The 18,753-nt window shown below is 47.4% G+C and overlaps 2 protein-coding genes across 7 annotated transcripts in view; both read right to left on the bottom strand.

The window, feature by feature from the left end:
- TAF1 (TATA-box binding protein associated factor 1) overlaps window positions 1–13,438 on the bottom strand; it is a 36,897-nt gene extending 23,459 nt beyond the window's left edge. For 4 of the 6 annotated variants that reach the window (XM_054169733.1, XM_054169731.1, XM_054169730.1 and 1 more), the window contains exons 1-15: window positions 13,283–13,438; window positions 12,967–13,084; window positions 12,290–12,406; window positions 11,264–11,383; window positions 10,587–10,828; window positions 7,111–7,329; window positions 6,490–6,705; window positions 6,118–6,319; window positions 4,243–4,359; window positions 3,762–3,929; window positions 2,594–2,721; window positions 2,381–2,488; window positions 903–1,076; window positions 640–813; window positions 452–556 (exon numbers count right to left, since the gene is read on the bottom strand). In XM_054169733.1, the coding sequence (XP_054025708.1) occupies window positions 452–556; window positions 640–813; window positions 903–1,076; window positions 2,381–2,488; window positions 2,594–2,721; window positions 3,762–3,929; window positions 4,243–4,359; window positions 6,118–6,319; window positions 6,490–6,705; window positions 7,111–7,329; window positions 10,587–10,828; window positions 11,264–11,383; window positions 12,290–12,406; window positions 12,967–13,084; window positions 13,283–13,408 (2,334 nt within the window). In that variant the 5' untranslated portion in view covers window positions 13,409–13,438. The remainder of the gene's footprint in view (window positions 1–451; window positions 557–639; window positions 814–902; window positions 1,077–2,380; window positions 2,489–2,593; window positions 2,722–3,761; window positions 3,930–4,242; window positions 4,360–6,117; window positions 6,320–6,489; window positions 6,706–7,110; window positions 7,330–10,586; window positions 10,829–11,263; window positions 11,384–12,289; window positions 12,407–12,966; window positions 13,085–13,282) is intronic. The other 2 variants (XM_054169734.1, XM_054169732.1) reach the window with 1 other exon arrangement.
- Window positions 13,439–17,185: 3,747 nt separating this feature from the next.
- Window positions 17,186–18,455, bottom strand: LOC104296340 (rho-related GTP-binding protein RhoG). Its single transcript, XM_009896128.2, has one exon. The coding sequence runs from the start codon at window positions 18,414–18,416 to the stop codon at window positions 17,841–17,843; it is 576 nt and encodes a 191-aa protein (XP_009894430.1). The 5' UTR covers window positions 18,417–18,455; the 3' UTR covers window positions 17,186–17,840.
- Between the last annotated feature and the right edge of the window lie 298 nt (window positions 18,456–18,753).

Consider the following 18,753-nt stretch of genomic DNA (forward strand, 5'->3'; position numbering starts at 1 on the left):
TCTGCCCAGCAACAGGCACCTAGTGGACTAACCAGCAGTGCACATAAAGTACACATAAGATTTTGCTCACACATCCTGGGCCATGATAAATCCATGTTTTCTATCCCCCTCCAACACCCATTTACTGAGCTCCTCAATATTCAAGCAGCTTTGGCCTTCCACTCTGTCCTCTCTAGCAGTACTTCTAATGCCACCACAAAGCAAAACAGCAAAGATTCACTTCCTGCAATTGCTATCATTCCTAAAACCATTAAAAAAATACCAAACCCAGAGGCTATTTTTTTTTTAAAGCCAAGAACTGAAATTGTCAGTAAACAAAGACTTGAACTGGAAATGCAGTGGAATCCTGGGTTTTGGAAGCTGTCATTTGTGATTCAATAAACAGGGCATGAAACATTCTGCCTATTATTCCACATTCAATCTTGTATCTTCTTACACACACTTTACTCACCTGCAGTAACTGGCCTGGGTGCAGAGAACCCAGGAAGGGAGAAGTGTGACAATAAACAGTCTCTCCATATTTACAGTCTGGAGCTCCAGGATCTTTGCCAGGTTTCTGCAACATGCAACGAAGGTGCAGTGAGCATTCAGCAAGAGGCAGAAGAACATGTCTGTCCAACTGCCAAAGCACATACTCACCCTTTTGTAGTAATTTTTAATCTTTGTTGCCATGCCAACCTGCATCATTAAAGGGGCATTTTCCTCACTGTACTCAGCAAGGATGAGATCCCCATCCTTGCCAGTTAGGTCCTGTGGTGTACGCATGAAGAACATCTCACCCCCGCCAGAAGCCTGACGCTCCTGCTCTCTCATCTGCGCCAGGGAGAAGGCAGTGTTAGCAGCACGGCACAGAAACACAGCTGCTGGGCGAGTGGAAACACAGCAGAAAGCAAGAACTGCACCTTGGCTTTCTTCTTTATGTGCTTCAGCAGAGGCTGCACAGCATGGGGCCCTGGCTGGGACAGGGCACCAAAGGAGTATTTCTTCAAGGGGGGCCGATGGAATTGTCGGAGCTTCATAGGACCCATATGGGTGGGAAAGAAGGGCTGGCGAAGTTCCACTGCGGGGATAGAGTGCTAAAACAGGGAGAAAATGTCTGCTGAGAATGACACCCACCATCTCAAACCCAAGATCATCCTCCTACCTTGCTAACCCTCATATAATGGAATCCAGCTACATTTCTAGGTCTGCCAGCAGTATCGCTGCTGCCTTCTGACACAAAGCGCTTAGGGCCATAAACAGAGCTGTCTCTTCTGTACAGAGAGAACTTTAGAACTGACTACTTCAAATGGTACCCAATGACAGGATTTTTTATTAACTAGGAATGTGCAAAGCCATTATCCCTGTACATTTAGAAGTACATACATTCTTCACATAATAGAGAGGCTGAAAACCACTAAGTCTTAGAAGGGATCACTGAAGAAGGGAAAAAAATATCATCTAGTAGCTCAAATTAATCATTACCTAAATTATTTTCAAAACATTCAGATTAAAACACACACTAGTAGCAAAAGTACAGCCTCACTCTTGACTATCTCCACCACTTTCCCCACTCCCATGACTGCTTCACAAAGAGCACTAGAGAAAGAGAACCCAAACAAAACCATAGGACGTATGATACAGCAAGATCTAGCACACAAACCTTAGTTTGATGGGACAAGCAGGATGAGTTAGTTCAAACTCCTTTCTAATCATTTTAAACACGACAAGTATCACAGTATAACCAAGGTTGGAAGAGACCCCAAGGATCATCAAGCCCAACCTGTCCCAACAGACCTCACAACTAGACCATGGCACCAAGTGCCACATCCAATCTCCCCTTGAACACCTCCAGGGACGGCGACTCCACCACCTCCCTGGGCAGCACATTCCAATGACGAACGACTCGCTCGGTGAAGAACTTTCTCCTCACCTCGAGTCTAAACCTTCCCTGGCACAGCTTGAGACTGTGTCCCCTTGTTCTGGTGCTGGTTGCCTGGGAGAAGAGACCAACCCCTTCCTGGCTACAACCACCTTTCAGGTAGTTGTAGAGGGCAATGAGGTCACCCCTGAGCCTTCTCTTCTCCAGGCTAAACAATCCCAGCTCCCTCAGCCTCTCCTCACAGGGCTGTGCTCAAGGCCTCTCCCCAGCCTTGTTGCCCTTCTCTGGACACCTTCAAGTCTCTCAATGTCCTTCTTAAACTGAGGGGCCCAGAACTGGACACAGGACTCAAGGTGTGGCCTAACCAATGCAGAGTACAGGGGCTCTCTTAGGAGCACTTATCTGGCCTGCTGTCATCCAAATACTGCTTTTGTACACATTCTAAATCACACTCTCAGCTGGAAAACCCCTGCCAAGACACACTATCCCTCACTCTGCAGCCAGCACTACTGTGACTACCTGAATGATGTTGCCTCCAAAGGTTCCTCGAAGTCCCTGCTGTTTGGGGTAGTAAAACTCATCATTGGAGAGGTTCCAGGGATCCTTCACCTCCGGCTGAGACATGTTCTAATTGAATTTTAAACATGAGAGAGGTGTCAACAAACAAACAAATAAATCAATCACTCCTTCCACACCATTCCCAACCCGCATGGTGCTAAAGTTTATACTGACCTGCTGTGGCTCTTCCTTGATGACACCTGTTTTTCCCAACAGGATTCGACTCTTCTTAATAGAAGATTCTTTCTTGTTCTCCTTGGATGGAGAGTTCAAAGTCATTTCCTCCTTTTCATCAGGAATTTCTGAGCACAAAAGCAACAATGCTGTAGGGGTGCTTCTCATAGGGTTTGATTTTCTGCACTGCAACCTCCTCCTGAGCTGTAGCTTGGCCTAGATATTGCACCCCTTTTTGTTCAGTTTCTGGGGTCCTACCTCCACACTCCTCCTCCTTTTCCCTCCATTCAGGTTGATATGAAACAAGTTCAACAACAGACAAAATCTCTACCTCACCTTCTTCTGCAGTGGGAGAACAATGATTGTGGGGATTGCTTGGGGTACCCACTGCTCAACACAGAGGTTATTAATAATCTGAGTAATGAAAGTGCAAGAAACAGCATCTGCTCTGCCAAAGCTGCTCTAAAGAGTTGAGCCCAAGTGATAGAATGCTGATACTGTTACCCAACTACACCTATTAATCATTCTCTTCTTCCCCACATATATACAACAAGAAAGAGGTCTGGATCCAAAGATGGATCTGAACCAAAAAGGGAGTCCTACAACAGTTCCAGGCAAATAGCTTGAGTTTTTAAAGTCAGTAATTGGAGAAGCAGGGATTCTCCAAGTAAGAGTTTCATCCAAGAAGCAGGGCCTAGTGACATGTGTCTAGTGAACACCACATCAACCTCATGCACGTGTCACTCTAAATAGAGTAGTAACAAGTTCACCTTTATCACTCTTCACACAAACAGCTGTGGTTCTGTGGCACATTTCACTCAAAGGCAGCACTGTGAGGCTGCCTCTGCTGGAACCCTGCTCCAATTAAGAGGGGCTTTCAAGGTTGCTGGCTAACAGCAAAACATAAAGATGTACAGAAATTCTTAGAAGTGATCCATTTGCTGAGGAAGGAAATGCAGACCAGGCCATAGAGAAGTGCAGCAAGATGCAGCCATCCTTAAACGACATACAGGCCCCACACAAATCTAAGCCATGATTTGCATGGTCCAAATAAGACAAAATTCTCTCCAGTCCATTTATTTCCATCACAGTGTGACTGTAAATCCTTGCTTCCATGTCTACTTGTCTATTCCCACTTAAGTCAAATTTCTGGATGCCATAAACATACCTAGAATTATGTTCTCATCATTTGGATCAAGTGTTAAGACAGGGGGATCCAAGTAGGTTTCCATTGCCTGATCATCCCAGATGATGTTGTCTTCCCAGCGGCCATACACTAGCTCCTCATTATCAATTGGGAAAATGGAGTACCAGGGCTTGTCTTCATCCAGGGAAACTGCAACAGCCATAAGTTAGAGTCCTTAAGAGTCTTACACACTGCTGCAGCAGAAAATCATTTTAGAGCTCATCCCCACAGCTTATTCCCCCACCTTTCCCCATCTTTCAGGACATTCTGAGGCTGGAACTCTAAAATGCAAAACAAAAATCATCTGGGAGGCAAAGAGGAAGCAGAGCCCCAAGTTTCAATGTTACCAACGCTGAGAGACACTTTGCTGTCAACCAAGGACCCTGCTATGACACAGACCACAAGTCTGCACAGAAAGGTGTCACACCCCTGTTCACAGGCCAGAGACCGACACTTCCATTACCTTGCTGCTCAGGGGCCTGCTTCTCTTTGCCCTTTGCCATACCCAGGACTCCTGCCACGTTTGGCTTCTGTGCTAGTGGAATTGGTGGGTTGAGCAAAGAGCCACTGCGGTTTAAACCTGGAGGAAAGGAAAGCAGAAGTGAGGTCAGCCTGAGGGGGAGGATCAGGGAGCACTGCACTGCCTTAGAACAGAAGTTGGGGGTTGCACAGAGAGTGAATTCAGCCTGAACCAGGCCAGGCCTAATGCTTCCATCACAGAGTGCCTGAGTCAGTAGTGTAGATAAAGCTCACCAAAACCTGCTAACCCACAACTCACTGCTGGGGTCTGCTGCCTCCTCAGGGCTGTGCTTCACTGCATGTCGGTGCTTAAGGCACAGTTTTGTGCGGTCCCTGTAAGAAAGGCTTTAAGCAGTTCCCACTGACAGTTGGTCTGTCCTCTGGCAGCTTCCTGTTACAGTAAACTGCCATAAAGGATGGCCAAAGAGACCTCAAGGAAGCCTTCTGTGGTGGCAGCTTGTCCCAGAGCACATCAACTCACCTATGCTCACATCACCTGGGTTAATGCTTCTGGAAGGTGTAAGAGCTATCACGTGTGAGCAGGCCAACCAACTTAACATCTTACTGTAGTTTATGATGGGACTCACACAAAGCAAGCCTGGACACCTCAGGTACAATGGTACTGAAATGAAATTGTTACAGATAGCTATCTCCAATTCACCTACCCTGTGCTGACAGCCCAGAAGCCAACCTTGTCCTGGGCTGCATCAAAAGAAGTGTGACCAGCAAGTCAAGGGAGGTGATCATCCCCTTCTAGTCTGTTCTTGGGAGATGCCACCTAGAGCACTGTGCCCAGCTCTGATGCCCCCAACACAAGGACATGGAGCTGTTGGAAAGGATCCAGAGGAGGCCAGGAAGATGATCAGAATGCTGAAGCACCTTTCCTACAAGGATAGGCTGAGGGAGTTGGGTCTGTTCAGCCTGGGGAAGAGAAGGCTCCAGAAAGACCTTAGAGTAGCCTTCCAGTACCTCCTGAGGGGGCTACAAGAAAGCCTGGAAGGGACTTTCCACAAGGACTTGTAGTGATAGGATGAGAGGGAATGGATTGAAGCTTGAGGAGGGCAGATTTATACTGGATATTAGGGAGAAATTATTTCCAGTGAGGGTGGTGAGACACTGGAACAGCTTGTCCAGGAAGACTGTGGATGTCCCCTCCCTGGAGGTGTTCCAGACCAGGCTGGATGAGGCTTTGAGCAACCTGGGCTGGTGGGAGGTGTCTGGCCATGACAGGGGGTTGTAAGTGGATGATCTTTAAGATCCCTTCCAACTCAAACCATTCTATGAATTGATGAACTCTTTGTCTTGTACTCACAGCCGCACCAGTAAAGGGCTGACACTAGAACCCAGTAGAGTTCCAACACCCCCATCTGTCTTGCCTTGTAGAAGAAGGCTAAGATGCAGTCAGCAGATGATAAGCATTCCTTCTACACAGGCAACTGAAATTTAAAATGCATCTGTGTTGAAGAGAAGTCTGAGGCTTCACAGAATTGTCCCTTCCTCTGTAGAAAAACCACACCACCATTATTAGCTAAGGAGAAACTTCAGAAGGCCTTCAAATGGTTCTGCCAGTTACAAAAAACATGTAAGGAAAAATTCCACTGGCCTATAAAGGGAGGACATCTTAAGTGTAGCACTGCCTGATACTAATGCAGATGGATCCAGGATCTGGTATGATGATAAGAAGAAAGCCAAAAAAACTGTGCAGAGCTGTGATTTTTGCCAAAAAACATTCCCCAGCAGAACTATGCTCTGGAGACAAGAGCATGCCATGAGCTAGCTCAACTATAGCAAGCACAATTAGTATCAGACCACTGATTACCTTGCTGGGCATTGTATGCAGTGGCATTTCTGGTCATGCTGGATGGCAACCAGCCTGCCAAACTTGCCCGCTGCGTCTTAGTCCCTTTGTGCTTGACATCCTCTCCATTCCAGATAACATCATCCTCCCATTGCAGCTGTGTCACCATAAGGAAATGCTCATCAGCCAGGAGATCATCCTTCTCATCTGTCAACCTTGCATCCTGGGAGGAGAGAACACTTGTCTAAAGACCTGCCCTGACTTCATACTTTCAAACTGGAGAAGGAAAATCCACAGTCTCATTTTGCACGATGCACAATCACACACCAGCCCACCACTGAGCTCTCACTGTGCAACAATCTAGCGCCACACCTCCCACAGTTCCCTTCTTACCCCCTCATCTCTGTGTCCTTGAACCTCCTGCTCCTTCTCTTTTATCTTGAATCCATAATCAAACCCACTGCCATCCTCGGGGATGCCCAGCATGTCATACCAGAGCTGTGCGGGCCCATAGCGCCACTCTGCCACCTTGGGCTTTGTGTCTGTCACTTTGTCAGGGTCACCAGCTGACTGGGAAAACTTGGATTCCACAGGTGCCATCATGGTGATCTGAAGCACAGCAAAGGAGGGAATGTTTACACCCAGGGTGTAGCTAAATGGCAGTAAGAGTCTTCTTTGCAAGCTTCCCAGCTTATATTTGGAGGAGAAAGTATTTCTGAGGAGTGCTTCTCTGTACTTACTGGGCGCCTTAAGAACGTTCTGCAATTAGACTTCCAACAACACAGAGAATTCTTCTTGATACAAAGAGGATAAGCTCTCCTAGGGGTCCTGTACCACGGATGCAGCCTTCTCAGTAAGAAGCAATCCCCTCAAGTCATTGCCTAGTACCTGGAGGACAGCTGGAACACAAGCCAGCCTCCCATTTCATCTTGGAGGAAAAGCTCTTTACTGTAAAAGCTGCTGTCCAATCCACTCCTACCCCAGTGCTAGCTGCGACCCTTTCAGATATCCCACCTCATCATCTGACAGACACTGCTCAGGAGGAGGTGGAGCAGCAAACTCATATTCCCAAGGAGATTTTCCTTCCATTCCACTCTCAGCTACAACTTCACCCTCCTGTATCTGCACTTCTTGCGCCAGCTCCCGATGTTTCTTCTTGCGCTTCCTCCGGGCGCTGCGCCACACGGATGGGACGTTCTTCCCAGGGCCAAAGAGACGCAGGAAGCGCAGCACCTACACCAGGAGAGAACAAGAGGGTCAAAACAGAAAAGCACTGTGGGAGTCTTCTTTGCCTTTCACAGAATCACAGAAGGCATCAGGTTGGAAGGGACCCTCCAAAGGTCATCTTGTCCAACTCCCCTGCAGGCAGCAGATCACAGATCAGGCTGCACAGGCACACAGCCAGGATGACCTTGAATGTCTCCAGGGATGGAGCCTCAACCACCTCCCTGGGCAGCCTGTGCCAGTGTCTCCCCAGTCTCCCTGTGCAGAACTTCCTCCTGCTGTCCAACCTAACTCTGCCCTGCTCCACTTCCAAACCATCGCCCTTCATCCTATTCCCACAGCCCCTTCTGAACAGTCCCTCCCAGCCTGCCTGAAGCTCCCCTGCACATATTGAAATGCAGCTCTGAGGTCTCCCTGGAGCCTTCTCTTCTCCAGGCTGAACAGCCCAAACTCTCCCAGCCTCTCCCCATAGCAGAGGTTCTCCAGCCCTCTGATCATCCTTGTGGCCCTCCTCTGGACCCACTCCTGCAGGTCCATGTCCCTCTTCTACTGGGGGCCCCAGTGCTGAACACAGCACTGCAGGTGAGGTCTCGCCAGAGCAGAGGGGCAAGATCCCCTCTCTCCATCTCTGGCCATGCTGCTTTGGATGCAGCCCAGGCTGCCATTGGCCTTCTGTGCTGCCAGTGCCTACTGCTGGCTCCTGTCCAGCTTCTCCCCCACCAGCACCCCCAAGTCCTTCTCTGCAGGGCTGCTCTCAATTTCATCATCCCAAGCCTGGACTGATGTCAAGGGGTGTCCTGACCCAGCTGCAGGACCTTGCACTTTGCCTTATTCACCCTCATGCTTTATGAGGAAAGGCTGAGAGTCCTGGGGCTGTTTAGTTTGGAGAAGAGAAGATTGAGAGGGGATCTAATCCACGTCTATAAATATCTGAGGTACGGGTGTCAGGAAGGCAGGGACAGCATCTACTCACTTGTGCCCTGTGAAAGGACAAGGGGCCATGAACATAAACTAAAGCACAGGAAGTTCCACCTCCACATGAGGAAGAACTACTTTATTGTAAGGGTCACAGAGTACTGGAACAGGCTCCCCAAAAAGGTTGTAGCCTATTGTCCTGCTCTTGCAGGGGGGGTGCACTTGAAAACCTCCCGAGGTCCCTTCCAAGCCCTACCATCCTGTGATGAGATTCTCCTCAGCTCAATTCTCCAGCCTGTCCAGGTCCCTTTGGATTGCAACCCATCCCTCTGTTATGTGAGCTGCAACTCAGCTTGGTATCATCTGCGAACTTGCTGAGGGTTTGAAAAGCAGTCATGAAAAGCAGTACTGAAAGACAGAACTCTGAAACCCAGAAGCTGGGCTTGTACTACAGTCCCAATCCTTGATGGAATCAACCATCTCTTGGTTATACTTTAAATAAAAGCTTCTGAGCCATCTGTTTTATGAATCCTCTGTTCTCAAAAGGATTTATTCTTCATTTTGGACACAAAGAAATTCCAAAGAGGGAAGAGAGATTGCTTGTACATATTGAGCACGGGGTAAAACACCACTTGGAAGTCATTTCCATTCGGAACAATCCACAACCTTCAAAAACCCACAGAGATTGAGGAAGGGTTGATAAAATTATCAGCAGAAGAGACAAAGCTATAAAATATATATAAAGCAGAACTGTCTTCAGCAACCAGATGAAAGCCAAGCCTGCCCTGGGGCAGAAGCAGCACGCTCGTTGGTACTGCTGCCACACGCAGCTCCCCTGCACACAGGCTGCGCCTCCACAGCCTGCGCTCAGGGAAACCTCTCTCTTCTATTTCTCCTACAATTATGACTGCTGGGTTTTAAGCCCTGATAATTTTTTCTTCAGAACACTTTATAAAGATGGAAAACATCATTCCCAAATTCACTGACAGGTTTAGGAGACAGGAGTTAGACCCAGAGATGTTTTATGAAAGACACCCTAGTACCGTTCATCCGTGACACTGATGCCCAAAGACGGACGTGTTTGTTCCACTGCTCTGCCCACATCCACCTCATCCTTCTTCACAGCTCCCTCATATTACTTCTGAACTCTTTGGCCACCAAGGGCCAAGGTCTCATACTCAAGCTGCTAATGGTTTAACAAACCACAAAGCCTGCTTCTCCACATGCTACTGTAAGAGGCTGCACAGAGTAACAGTGCAACACAGAGCCAGACTAGCTCAAGTGCTGCATGTTCTCAGACATCAGCTGCTCCTCCTAGCCAAATCAACACAACTTCAGGCTCTGTCAGCTCCACCGCTCATGAATTCATTCTGAAAAGTGCTCTCACATTAACAGCTTCTGCACCCACTGGGCACGTTCAACACTGAACCAGATTCTGACATTACATCTTCAGCACCAAAGAAATGAACACACCAGCTGATATACAATACAGGAACACAGGAAACATCAGATTTGGAAAAGCTAGAAGAGCATCCAGAAGGCAAACTTCTATGCTAGAGCCTCATCTAGACTCCTGACAGACAGGTGTTAGCTAAATCATTATAACATGGCATTTAATTATGCAAATTACTCAGCTCCTTACACAAAGCCTGTGATGGACACACACTAAACCCAAGCTATGCAGGCTTATAACCACCTGTTTGGTAACTATAAGCTCATCTTTATTCTCCTTCCCTTCCCACACCTCCTCTGCTCTTGAAGCTTTAGAGCTTCCAAAATAATTACTAAAATATCCTGACTACATTTGCTACTCAGGAGGGTTTCATGAGCACACTTTGTGCATAAACAATGACCTTTTCACCCAATTCCTTACTGAGCCAACCATTTCTGACCCACCCTCAGAGCACATTTGAGGGAGTCTTAAGTGTAGGATACAGATCACAAACTGTTTCAGGAAAAGCACATCAAGTTCAGGGCACCATGAAAGCTAGAGCAAGGATTTGCCAGGAAAGCCAAAATACAGATGGATTAGCACCATGGATTTTAATCACCTGGCAAAGTATTCTCTGCTACCTCAGGAAAAGAATCAAGAAGCCTGTGCCAGAGTCTTACAGCACCTTTACTTCACACCTTGGTTTATGGGCTGCTGCTTTGTAAGGAGGCTCTTGCAAATGGCAGAAAAACATTACATGTCAAGCAGTCTGGAAACAGCAGCACACAGAAATTAAGAGCATTGAGGTGAGCAAGATCTATGTGATTTAATTTATTACATACCTTTAACACTACAAGAGTCATACTTAGAGGGCTTACGGGATAGAGTTTCTGTCATTTCCACACAGCTTTTACAATACCTTGCCTGGTCGAAACTCCGGGAAGAGCTCTGTAACACATGGCAGCTGTTTGGTAGCATCTCGCTGCATGATTCCTGCAAGAGGAAGTGTGAGTTTGCCTTCCTTGGATTCTGCCTGCCTGGCTTCTTGAGGTCCCATCTCTGACTCAGAATCAGAGCTGCTGCTGAAATCCACCTTGTCGGAGGCAGCAGAGGAAGGAGCAATGATGGAGGGCAAAATGATACCGTCTCCATCTTCAGATACTACAACAGAACAAGCACCTTATAAACAAACAGGTTTCCTCCCTGTCTCCGAGCACAACCCCACAATGCCACATCTACTGCTTATACCAAGGTATGCAACAATTAAGCTTCTGCAGGTGCAGCGAGTACCATTTGGGTTTAACCTTTCATTTTATCCTAAGGGTTCCAGATGAATTTCCCAGCCACAACTGAGAGGATGAGATAAAAAAGCAGTTTCATTGTCAGTACTTTAACAATCACTGGAAATAGAACATTTCACCCTGTGTTTCAGACAAGCCTATAACATTGCACAGGGCAAAGACCCACCTTCAGATGCAGTCTGCTGACCACATTTTGACGATGCATGGTGCTCGACACAAGGAACTGCTGCACAGCAGTGCTTGCCTCCTGCAGACACTCATATGGCCAGAGAGGCAGAAGGAAGTCCTCACTCACCAGTAGCAGCTGCATCTTTTTCATCTTCTTTCTTTCCAGGTACTGGAGGTGGTGGTGGTGGTGGCATCAGCTTGGAATCAATATCTTCGCAGTCGGCGTCATAATCATCCTCATCTTCATCTAACCAGGCGGGAGACAAGACTGCACATGAAGCAGGTGGTAAAAGGGAACCAGGCACCCTTCCCATTCATGCTATCTCATACCTGTCCCAGCTTTAGTAAGGAGATCGTTGTCATTTTGTAGCTATGTGCAGAACTCTTACAAGTTCAGCTTCCTGCAAACTCATTTGCAAGACTGAAATTTAAGAAAGAGTAGGAAGGAGGGGAAAAAGGCAAACTGAGAGAAAGATGGCTGAAGCACCTGGAACATAGCTAAATACACTATCACCTCTCCTTGTTCATTTGCAGAGCCATTAAAGCTGCTAAAAAAAGTCAGAAAACAGTGGTTTAAAAGCCTTTACATCCCACTTACCACAAACCACCAACAGAAAGATGAAGTGTAAGGCAGCTTTAAGTAATATGCACACTTCTGGCATTTACACTAAGAGACGCTGCAACAGAACAGCTCTCTGGTTCTAGGCCAGAGAGAGATCCCTAGAACCAACAAAAGAACTGAAGTGTCTTCTGCAGAAAGCCATTTCAGAAAAACAAGGGTAAAGCAGGAGAGAGAGATTAAGACTGAAGCAACCCTCTAAGGAATTAGGACTGTATCACTGAGTATCTCTGAGAAGCACCTGGCCTTTGACATAATCCTCTTCCTAAGAACACAGGTTAAAGAAATATGAGGTATTGAGTATTCTCTGCAGAGGATCACAGAGCAGAAGGAAGACCTGCTTTCTCCCTCTCTGTTGTAGAGTTCCTTAAGAAAAAGGAAGATATCATGCAGTGGCCTCATCCAGTGAACAGTTTCACAAAGGCTAACACTGAGTTCTTGAGGCAAGGAATGAAAATGCACAGTGTCACCCAGGTAAGACTGTCAAGGTCAACTGCCCCAAAATATCTCTTCCAGTTAGAGCTGTAACACTACCTGGTCTTCGAATGGGCTGCAGACTGCCCATTGCCTGCTTGTATCTACGGCTCTCATCTTCTGCCACTTCATTAATATCTGAATAATCAACAGCATCTTCAGTGCTCTTAACCCAGCCTAGGGAAAGAAGAAATACAGTCACATGAGACTTTTATCACAACACACATTACTGACTTCAAACTTCACTAGGTACATATGAATCCTCTCCTATGCTTCCTTTCCTTAAATGAACAAACCCCATCTGATTAACATCTCCCATCAGAGTATTCTTCCCCCTCCTTCCAACCCAAAGCTCCAAGAACTCTGAATTTACCCCTAAAGATTGGTAAGTAGCCAACTTTAGCAGCAGTGAAACTTACTTAGTGAAACTGTTCAACAAGCTCAGAAATAGAGACATAATAATACTGCACACTAAATAGTCTTCCTTTAACACAGCAGAAAAGAGAGAATAAACAGGTTTTTTAAATACATTAAAAACTAAAGAGAACGAATGCAAAAGTGACCCGGAGATAACAGGAGATTCACTCTGGCAAGGACAACGCAAGGCCTTTGCCAGAGAGCCTCTGATCAGACAGCCTCACGATATTCCTTGACCTGGGTACATTTCTTCCTCCCCGGTAAGAGCGCAGATCCCGCAGCCCCCTCTGGCATTTCAGCGCAGGCAGCCCCTTCCTGACCTTCCTCGTCCAGGTGGGCTCCGTCTGCCTCCGGGCTGTCCTCCTCGCTGGCTGTGATCTCGGTGATCAGGTTGCCCAGCCCCAGCACACCCAAACCGGCCAAGTGCTTCTTGGATTCCTGGGAAGACCAGAGCCACGTTCCAGCCGGGCCGGGCCCCGCAACCGCCTGCTCGGTCCCGCCGTGGAGCCTGGCCCATCGACACCTCCTCCCCGGCCCGCACCGAGCCCCGCCGCCGGACCCTCGGCTCCATTCTCCCGTTCCTCAGCCCGCGCCGCTGCGCCGAAAAGGCCTCTCCTCGCGACGACACCGCCCTACCTTGTCGAGGACGCTGTCCCCCTCCAGCTGCCCCGCCTCATTGATGTTACCGAAGAGGAACCCTGCCAGCGAGAAGGGCTCGGCGCTGCCGCCATCGGCCTCCTCCTCGCTCTCCGAGTCCGACATGGCGCCGCCGCCCCGGAACCGAAGGCGCGGGGTAAGGGAGCGGCAGGCAACAGCGCCCCACGCAGGCCCGCCCCGGGGAAGCGCCAGGCACCGCCCCCCAGGCACCGCCCCCCGCCCGCCAACCGCCCCCGCCCGCCAACCGCCCCCGCCCACCAACCGCCCCCGCCCACCAATCGTCCCCGCCCGCCAATCGTCCCCGCCCGCCAATCGTCCCCGCCCGCCAATCGTCCCCGCCCGCCAACCGCCCCCGCCCTCACGCAGCGCCGCGCCGTCGGGGTTGAAGCCTTCCTTTAGAGGACCAACGGGGACCAGGGAAAACGGCTTCTGCAGGGCTGTCCGCGGAAGCTCGGACAGCCTAGGCAAGGGTGGGGAAAGTGCCACGAAACAATGCAGTCAGCTTTGGGCTAGAAAAGAGGGTCCTATGCTAAACCACGTTCAAAACCACACTTCCCAGCTAGAAGACTCGTGCCCAAAATAAGCCCCTCAAGGCTATAAGCGTGCGCAGGGCGCCGAAGAGCAGCTGGAACTTCACTGGGAAGCCAGCAACAGACTGAGCTTGGGATCGCTGCTGGGTGCTGGCACCAACGCGCTGCACGGCACCGACAGCCACCGGGAAGGCAGCAGAGTCCAGGCGGCCACACAGGGCCGTGTCTGGAGCAGGTGTTAGAGAGGGCGAGGTAAGGAGAGAACCAGAGAGGTGAGCAAAGGTTTATTACAACTCAATTCCACATAATTTAAAAAAAAAAATCCTTTGAAGTTGTTAGTTGTAATACAAATTCTTTAATTGTATAAAATCAAGTTGCCAGTGTATGTATCAGTACCACACTTCAGAGTCTTGGGCTCCCACTGCTGACAGGGGCATCTCACAGCCCACCAAGACAGCAAAGACCCACCCCCGTGAAGTCCATCCACTCCTCATGGTCAGCCCAAGCAGCACCGAGGTTTCTACAGAGCAAGGTTTAGCACTCAGAGACAAAGCATGATGAGGCTCTTCGAGTTTAAATTTCAGAGATAGCTACAGCTCTAAACTGGAGAAAGCATTTACACAGCTAAGAATGCCTCCTAACATCCTCAGAACACAGAATCCTTGAGCTGCTCAGCTCTCTGTGAATGGCTTCCGTACACACACCAAAAAACCACCAAGTATTTAAGAAGTCATTCAAAACCCCCAAATCAGTCTTTTCATAGAGACCCTCCTCAGAGAGAGTCTGTTCTGTGAATTGAGACACTTCTACTCGGTAAAAAAGCTGAGGAATCTTGAACTGTTCAGGAGAACCACACAGCTTAACCCAATTGTCTGATCTCCTGAAAACTGACAAAATCCAGCTATGGGACTGCATGAAGTCCACGCTTGTTACCTGTCCATGGGGGAAGAAACAAGTGGGAGGCACAGAATGGACTGTAGACCTGGACTACTTACGATAGAATGCACCACAAATGAGAGAGGGAAAGGGAGATCAAACTAAAAACAATCACTGAATGGAAAAGCTTGTTGGCTCTGTGCTCCTGAAGCTCATTCTCATGAAAAACAGAGGCTGGAGGAAACCAGCTGGCAGGACTTTTGCTCCTGGCACAGAAGTGACAGAAATAAAAGTAATCTACATGACTATAAATGAGGTACTCCAAAGTCAGTAAGAAGGTTTTGATGGTATTCAAAGTTCACTTTCTGCTCATTTTCATTACTGTTACTCTCCTCAGTACTCTTGTGCAATCCATCTAGTACTCTAGATGAGGATACAGTGTTCTAGCATACTGTAATTGATAAGGTAATCAAGTCAAATAAATTGATTAAGTAGTTGAATTTTATCTCACCATGCTCTCTTCCAGTTATCACTGATCTGTAAGCCTAGAGAACAGGAGGGGAGGGGGGGAGGGCGTGTGCAATTACACTTGATCACAGGATTTCATCTCCAAAAGAAATCATTGTTATCCAGTTAGGAATAATCACAAAAGATGCAGTACTAAAAGGTATCAGCATGTAAAAAAAACAAAGTAAGAACCTTTCAAAACAGTAGTAGCTCCAGTACAGAATTGCAAACATGTAGCAAAAAAAAAAAAAAAACAATTAAAAAAATATATACAAAATTAAAAAAAAAGAGGTGCCTGTTGTTGAAATTTAAAAGTCTATTTAAAAGCAGATTAAACATATCACAAACTTCTTAAAAATACATCTCTGAATGAAGCAAAGGTTATGGGCTTGCACCAGGGTAAACCAGACAAGGTGATCCAGGCCTGACCAGCACTAAGCAAACCCTGTGCACACTGGCTTAAATAAATACATTTTAAACATGATAAATTCTATCTGCTCAGTTACAGAGATTTACCTAAAACAATCTGGAGTTACAAGGCACAGAATTAATTGCTTCCTGCGAGTCAAGGCCACACTGGAGGCAGAAGGTGGCGAGTAGAGGTTACCTCAATGAAACAAGCCTGCAGAGCAGCGTGGCAGGAGCCACTTCTGGAACAGCATTTCTTCTGAGTGCAAAAGACGCAAAGACACTGCAGGCATCGGCACTTGGTGAAGAAACAGAGGCAGTCTCGAAGGCTCCTGCAAACACTGTGCACAGCAGGCATGCTGGTGTCACCTGCAGCCAGGCAACGTCTGGGGCTCTGCGCTGCTTCACTAAGCCACATACACCGGTGTCTGGATCAAGCGCAGGGCAGCATCCACAGGCTGCAGCGTGCCGAAGCCGCTGCCGGTACGAGCGCACCACCTCAGGTGCACAAGAGCTGCAGTTCGTGTCCGCATCAGCGAAGGAAGGCACCGTCCTCTTCGGAGAGGAGAGTCGGGGCACAAATACCAACCTCTGTATGCATCTGGAATTTTTGCGAGGTCAAATTAACACAAAATCCCTAATAGCCTTGGTTATACATTTTCTCTTATCTTGCTAGAATGAGGCCTTTTTTCTGCCCAGGGTATACACCAGTGGCAGTTTTGCATGTGTGGGAATCACAAGAAAGCAAGTTCTGAATTACCAATTGAGGCTGCATCCGGACAAAGACAGCACTGTCAACTTCAGACAACAAAGCTCAGTCCAGCACCATTGGTTTCACACAAAGTATCTTTGAAGCATGCTGCTTTTATAAAACCAAGCTGTAAGGTTAAGTCTAAGGGAAGTGTCATGCACCCACTCCTCAGCTGGTCCCAGAATCACACATAATGAACAGTGCACATCCTGAAAACAAAAGCCAGCTGCCACAGAGCTGCTAACAAAAGTTAAAAGGTACATAAATAGAACTTCAGTTAAAGGAGTTTATAATAACTGATCACCTAGTAGAGAGGAGAAAACTGCCCAGGTAAACCTATCCAGTGACTGTCTAACTGTTGCAAATGTAACTGAAACCATCATTGAGTTGCCAGGAAGAAACAATGGTTCCTCTAAACACAGCCTCCAAATTGTCTGTCAGCATCCTCCCAGAAAAACAACAACAGGAATTTGCCATCAAAATCTCGGTGGCCCCACGAACATTGAGCAGTGAAACAGTTAACTCCTCACGAGAAAACAGGCTGCTACCAAGTCTCTGGGATTTATCAGAGGGGAACAAGCTGAAAAAAAAATCTCAGTATGCAAAGTGTTGTCCCAACTACCTCAGTCAGTGCGAGGAGGTAACCGTTCACTTTAGTCACAGGGTGCAAAGTCTGCCTGGAGAGTGAAACAAAAACTCAGTTTAGAAGATTATGGAAGACTTGAATCTAAACTACTCTTCCACCTTTCCAACTCAAAAGTATGAAAATCACTCACTGGAGTGATTTATCATTATGCCAAGTTCCTTATATTAGGAGGAATTCGGTCCTGCTTCTATTAATACAATTATTGCAGGTGTTCCCTGGGTCTCGCTCATTGCATCAAACATGTCTTACACTAACTCGTCATATAAATGATCACACTTCACTCCAAGGTGAATCTCAGTAATATTTCAGGCATTTTTGCATGTAAACAAGTTGTTTTCAAGCTTTAAATTGGCAAATTAAACCAAATGGACAACCACCAGACTCGCGTTTGTAAAACAAACGGTAAATAAGGCATGGGAAAAGCAGCAGCTAAGCTTAAAGCAGAGTTAGCAGGATTTGTGCTTTTCAGCTAATCTAGTAACTGATGGCTATCTAGTAAAGAAGTCTGGCTTCAAAGAAGTCCCTTTTATTTTGCTCCACTAAATAAGGACAATCCCTGGAGAAGCTGGAGACTGGAACTTAAGAAATAAAGTAGATATTTGACCTCTCATTTGGGGAAAAGAAAAAAAGGAGGAAAAAAACCCCAAACCCCAGAAAGTTCTGTTTCCCTGAAGCAGTAAGACTGCAAGAATACTCATTGCATAAACCATTTCTGCTTAGAGCTGTTAGTGCAAGATGCAAATTTTCAATTTAACTCATTCAAGAGCCCTCCAAGACACTAGTCAATGTTCAACTTTGAACATCCATCACCCAAGGCAACTAGAATAAGACACATTTTCTTGTGTTCTTCTTTGTCACAGGATACAGAACTGCACGCACAGCTTCGGCAAACACCTCTCGAACACCCTCCTGATTCAACGCTGAGCACTCCAAATATTTGACCGCTCCAATTTGTTTAGCCAGAGAAGTCCCCTGCTGGGGGGTAGTGGGAGCCAAGCTTTGCTCTTTCAACTTTTTAACTGTTTCCAGGTCATTTCTCAAGTCTCTCTTGGTGCCCACTAAAAGAATGGGAACATTTGGACAGTGGTGAGAAACTTCAGGATGCCATTTGTGCCTCACGTTTGCATAGGAAGAGGGACTACCAATGGAGAAGCAAATGACGAAGACGTTGGTCTGAGGGTAGGAGAGCGTGCGCAAGCGGTCGTACTCCTCCTGGCCCGCAGTATCCCACAGATTCAGGCTAACTGTCCGGCCATCAACAGTCATTTGGGCGCTGTAGTTGTCAAATACAGTAGGGATGTACTCTTCTGGGAAGGCATTGGTGGTATAGCTGATGAGAAGGCAAGTTTTCCCCACAGCACCGTCTCCAACAACTACGCACTTGATAGTCTGCATGTTTACCCAGAAACAGTCCTGCGGAAAGCAAAACAACAGCGTTAGGATGAGCACAGCTACAGCCACCTGAAACACAGGCTTCAGCAAGTGTCACCCCTGCTAGCAATTCTTATCGCAGCCAGACAAGCTCAAGAGTCTCAGGAAGCCATTGTGAAGAGCTCAGAGGCTAGAAAGACAATAGTGAAATGTAGATAGGAGGAGTTGAGAGCTCAGCAACAACTGGCTACTTTCCAACCGTGTCAGTAGAAATCAGCCAAATTCCCAGAGTCTTGCCTCACTACCATACAACTTCCCAGAGGCAAAGGGGTAAGTCCTTAGAGGTACCCACAAGTAGAAC

The sequence above is a fragment of the Dryobates pubescens genome, chromosome 18 (assembly GCF_014839835.1).
Source record: "Dryobates pubescens isolate bDryPub1 chromosome 18, bDryPub1.pri, whole genome shotgun sequence".
NCBI lineage: Eukaryota > Metazoa > Chordata > Aves > Piciformes > Picidae > Dryobates > Dryobates pubescens.

Bases quoted from the DNA above. Each gene is read 5' to 3' on its own strand.
- LOC104296340 (XM_009896128.2), bottom strand. From the start codon at position 18,416: ATGCAGACTATCAAGTGCGTAGTTGTTGGAGACGGTGCTGTGGGGAAA.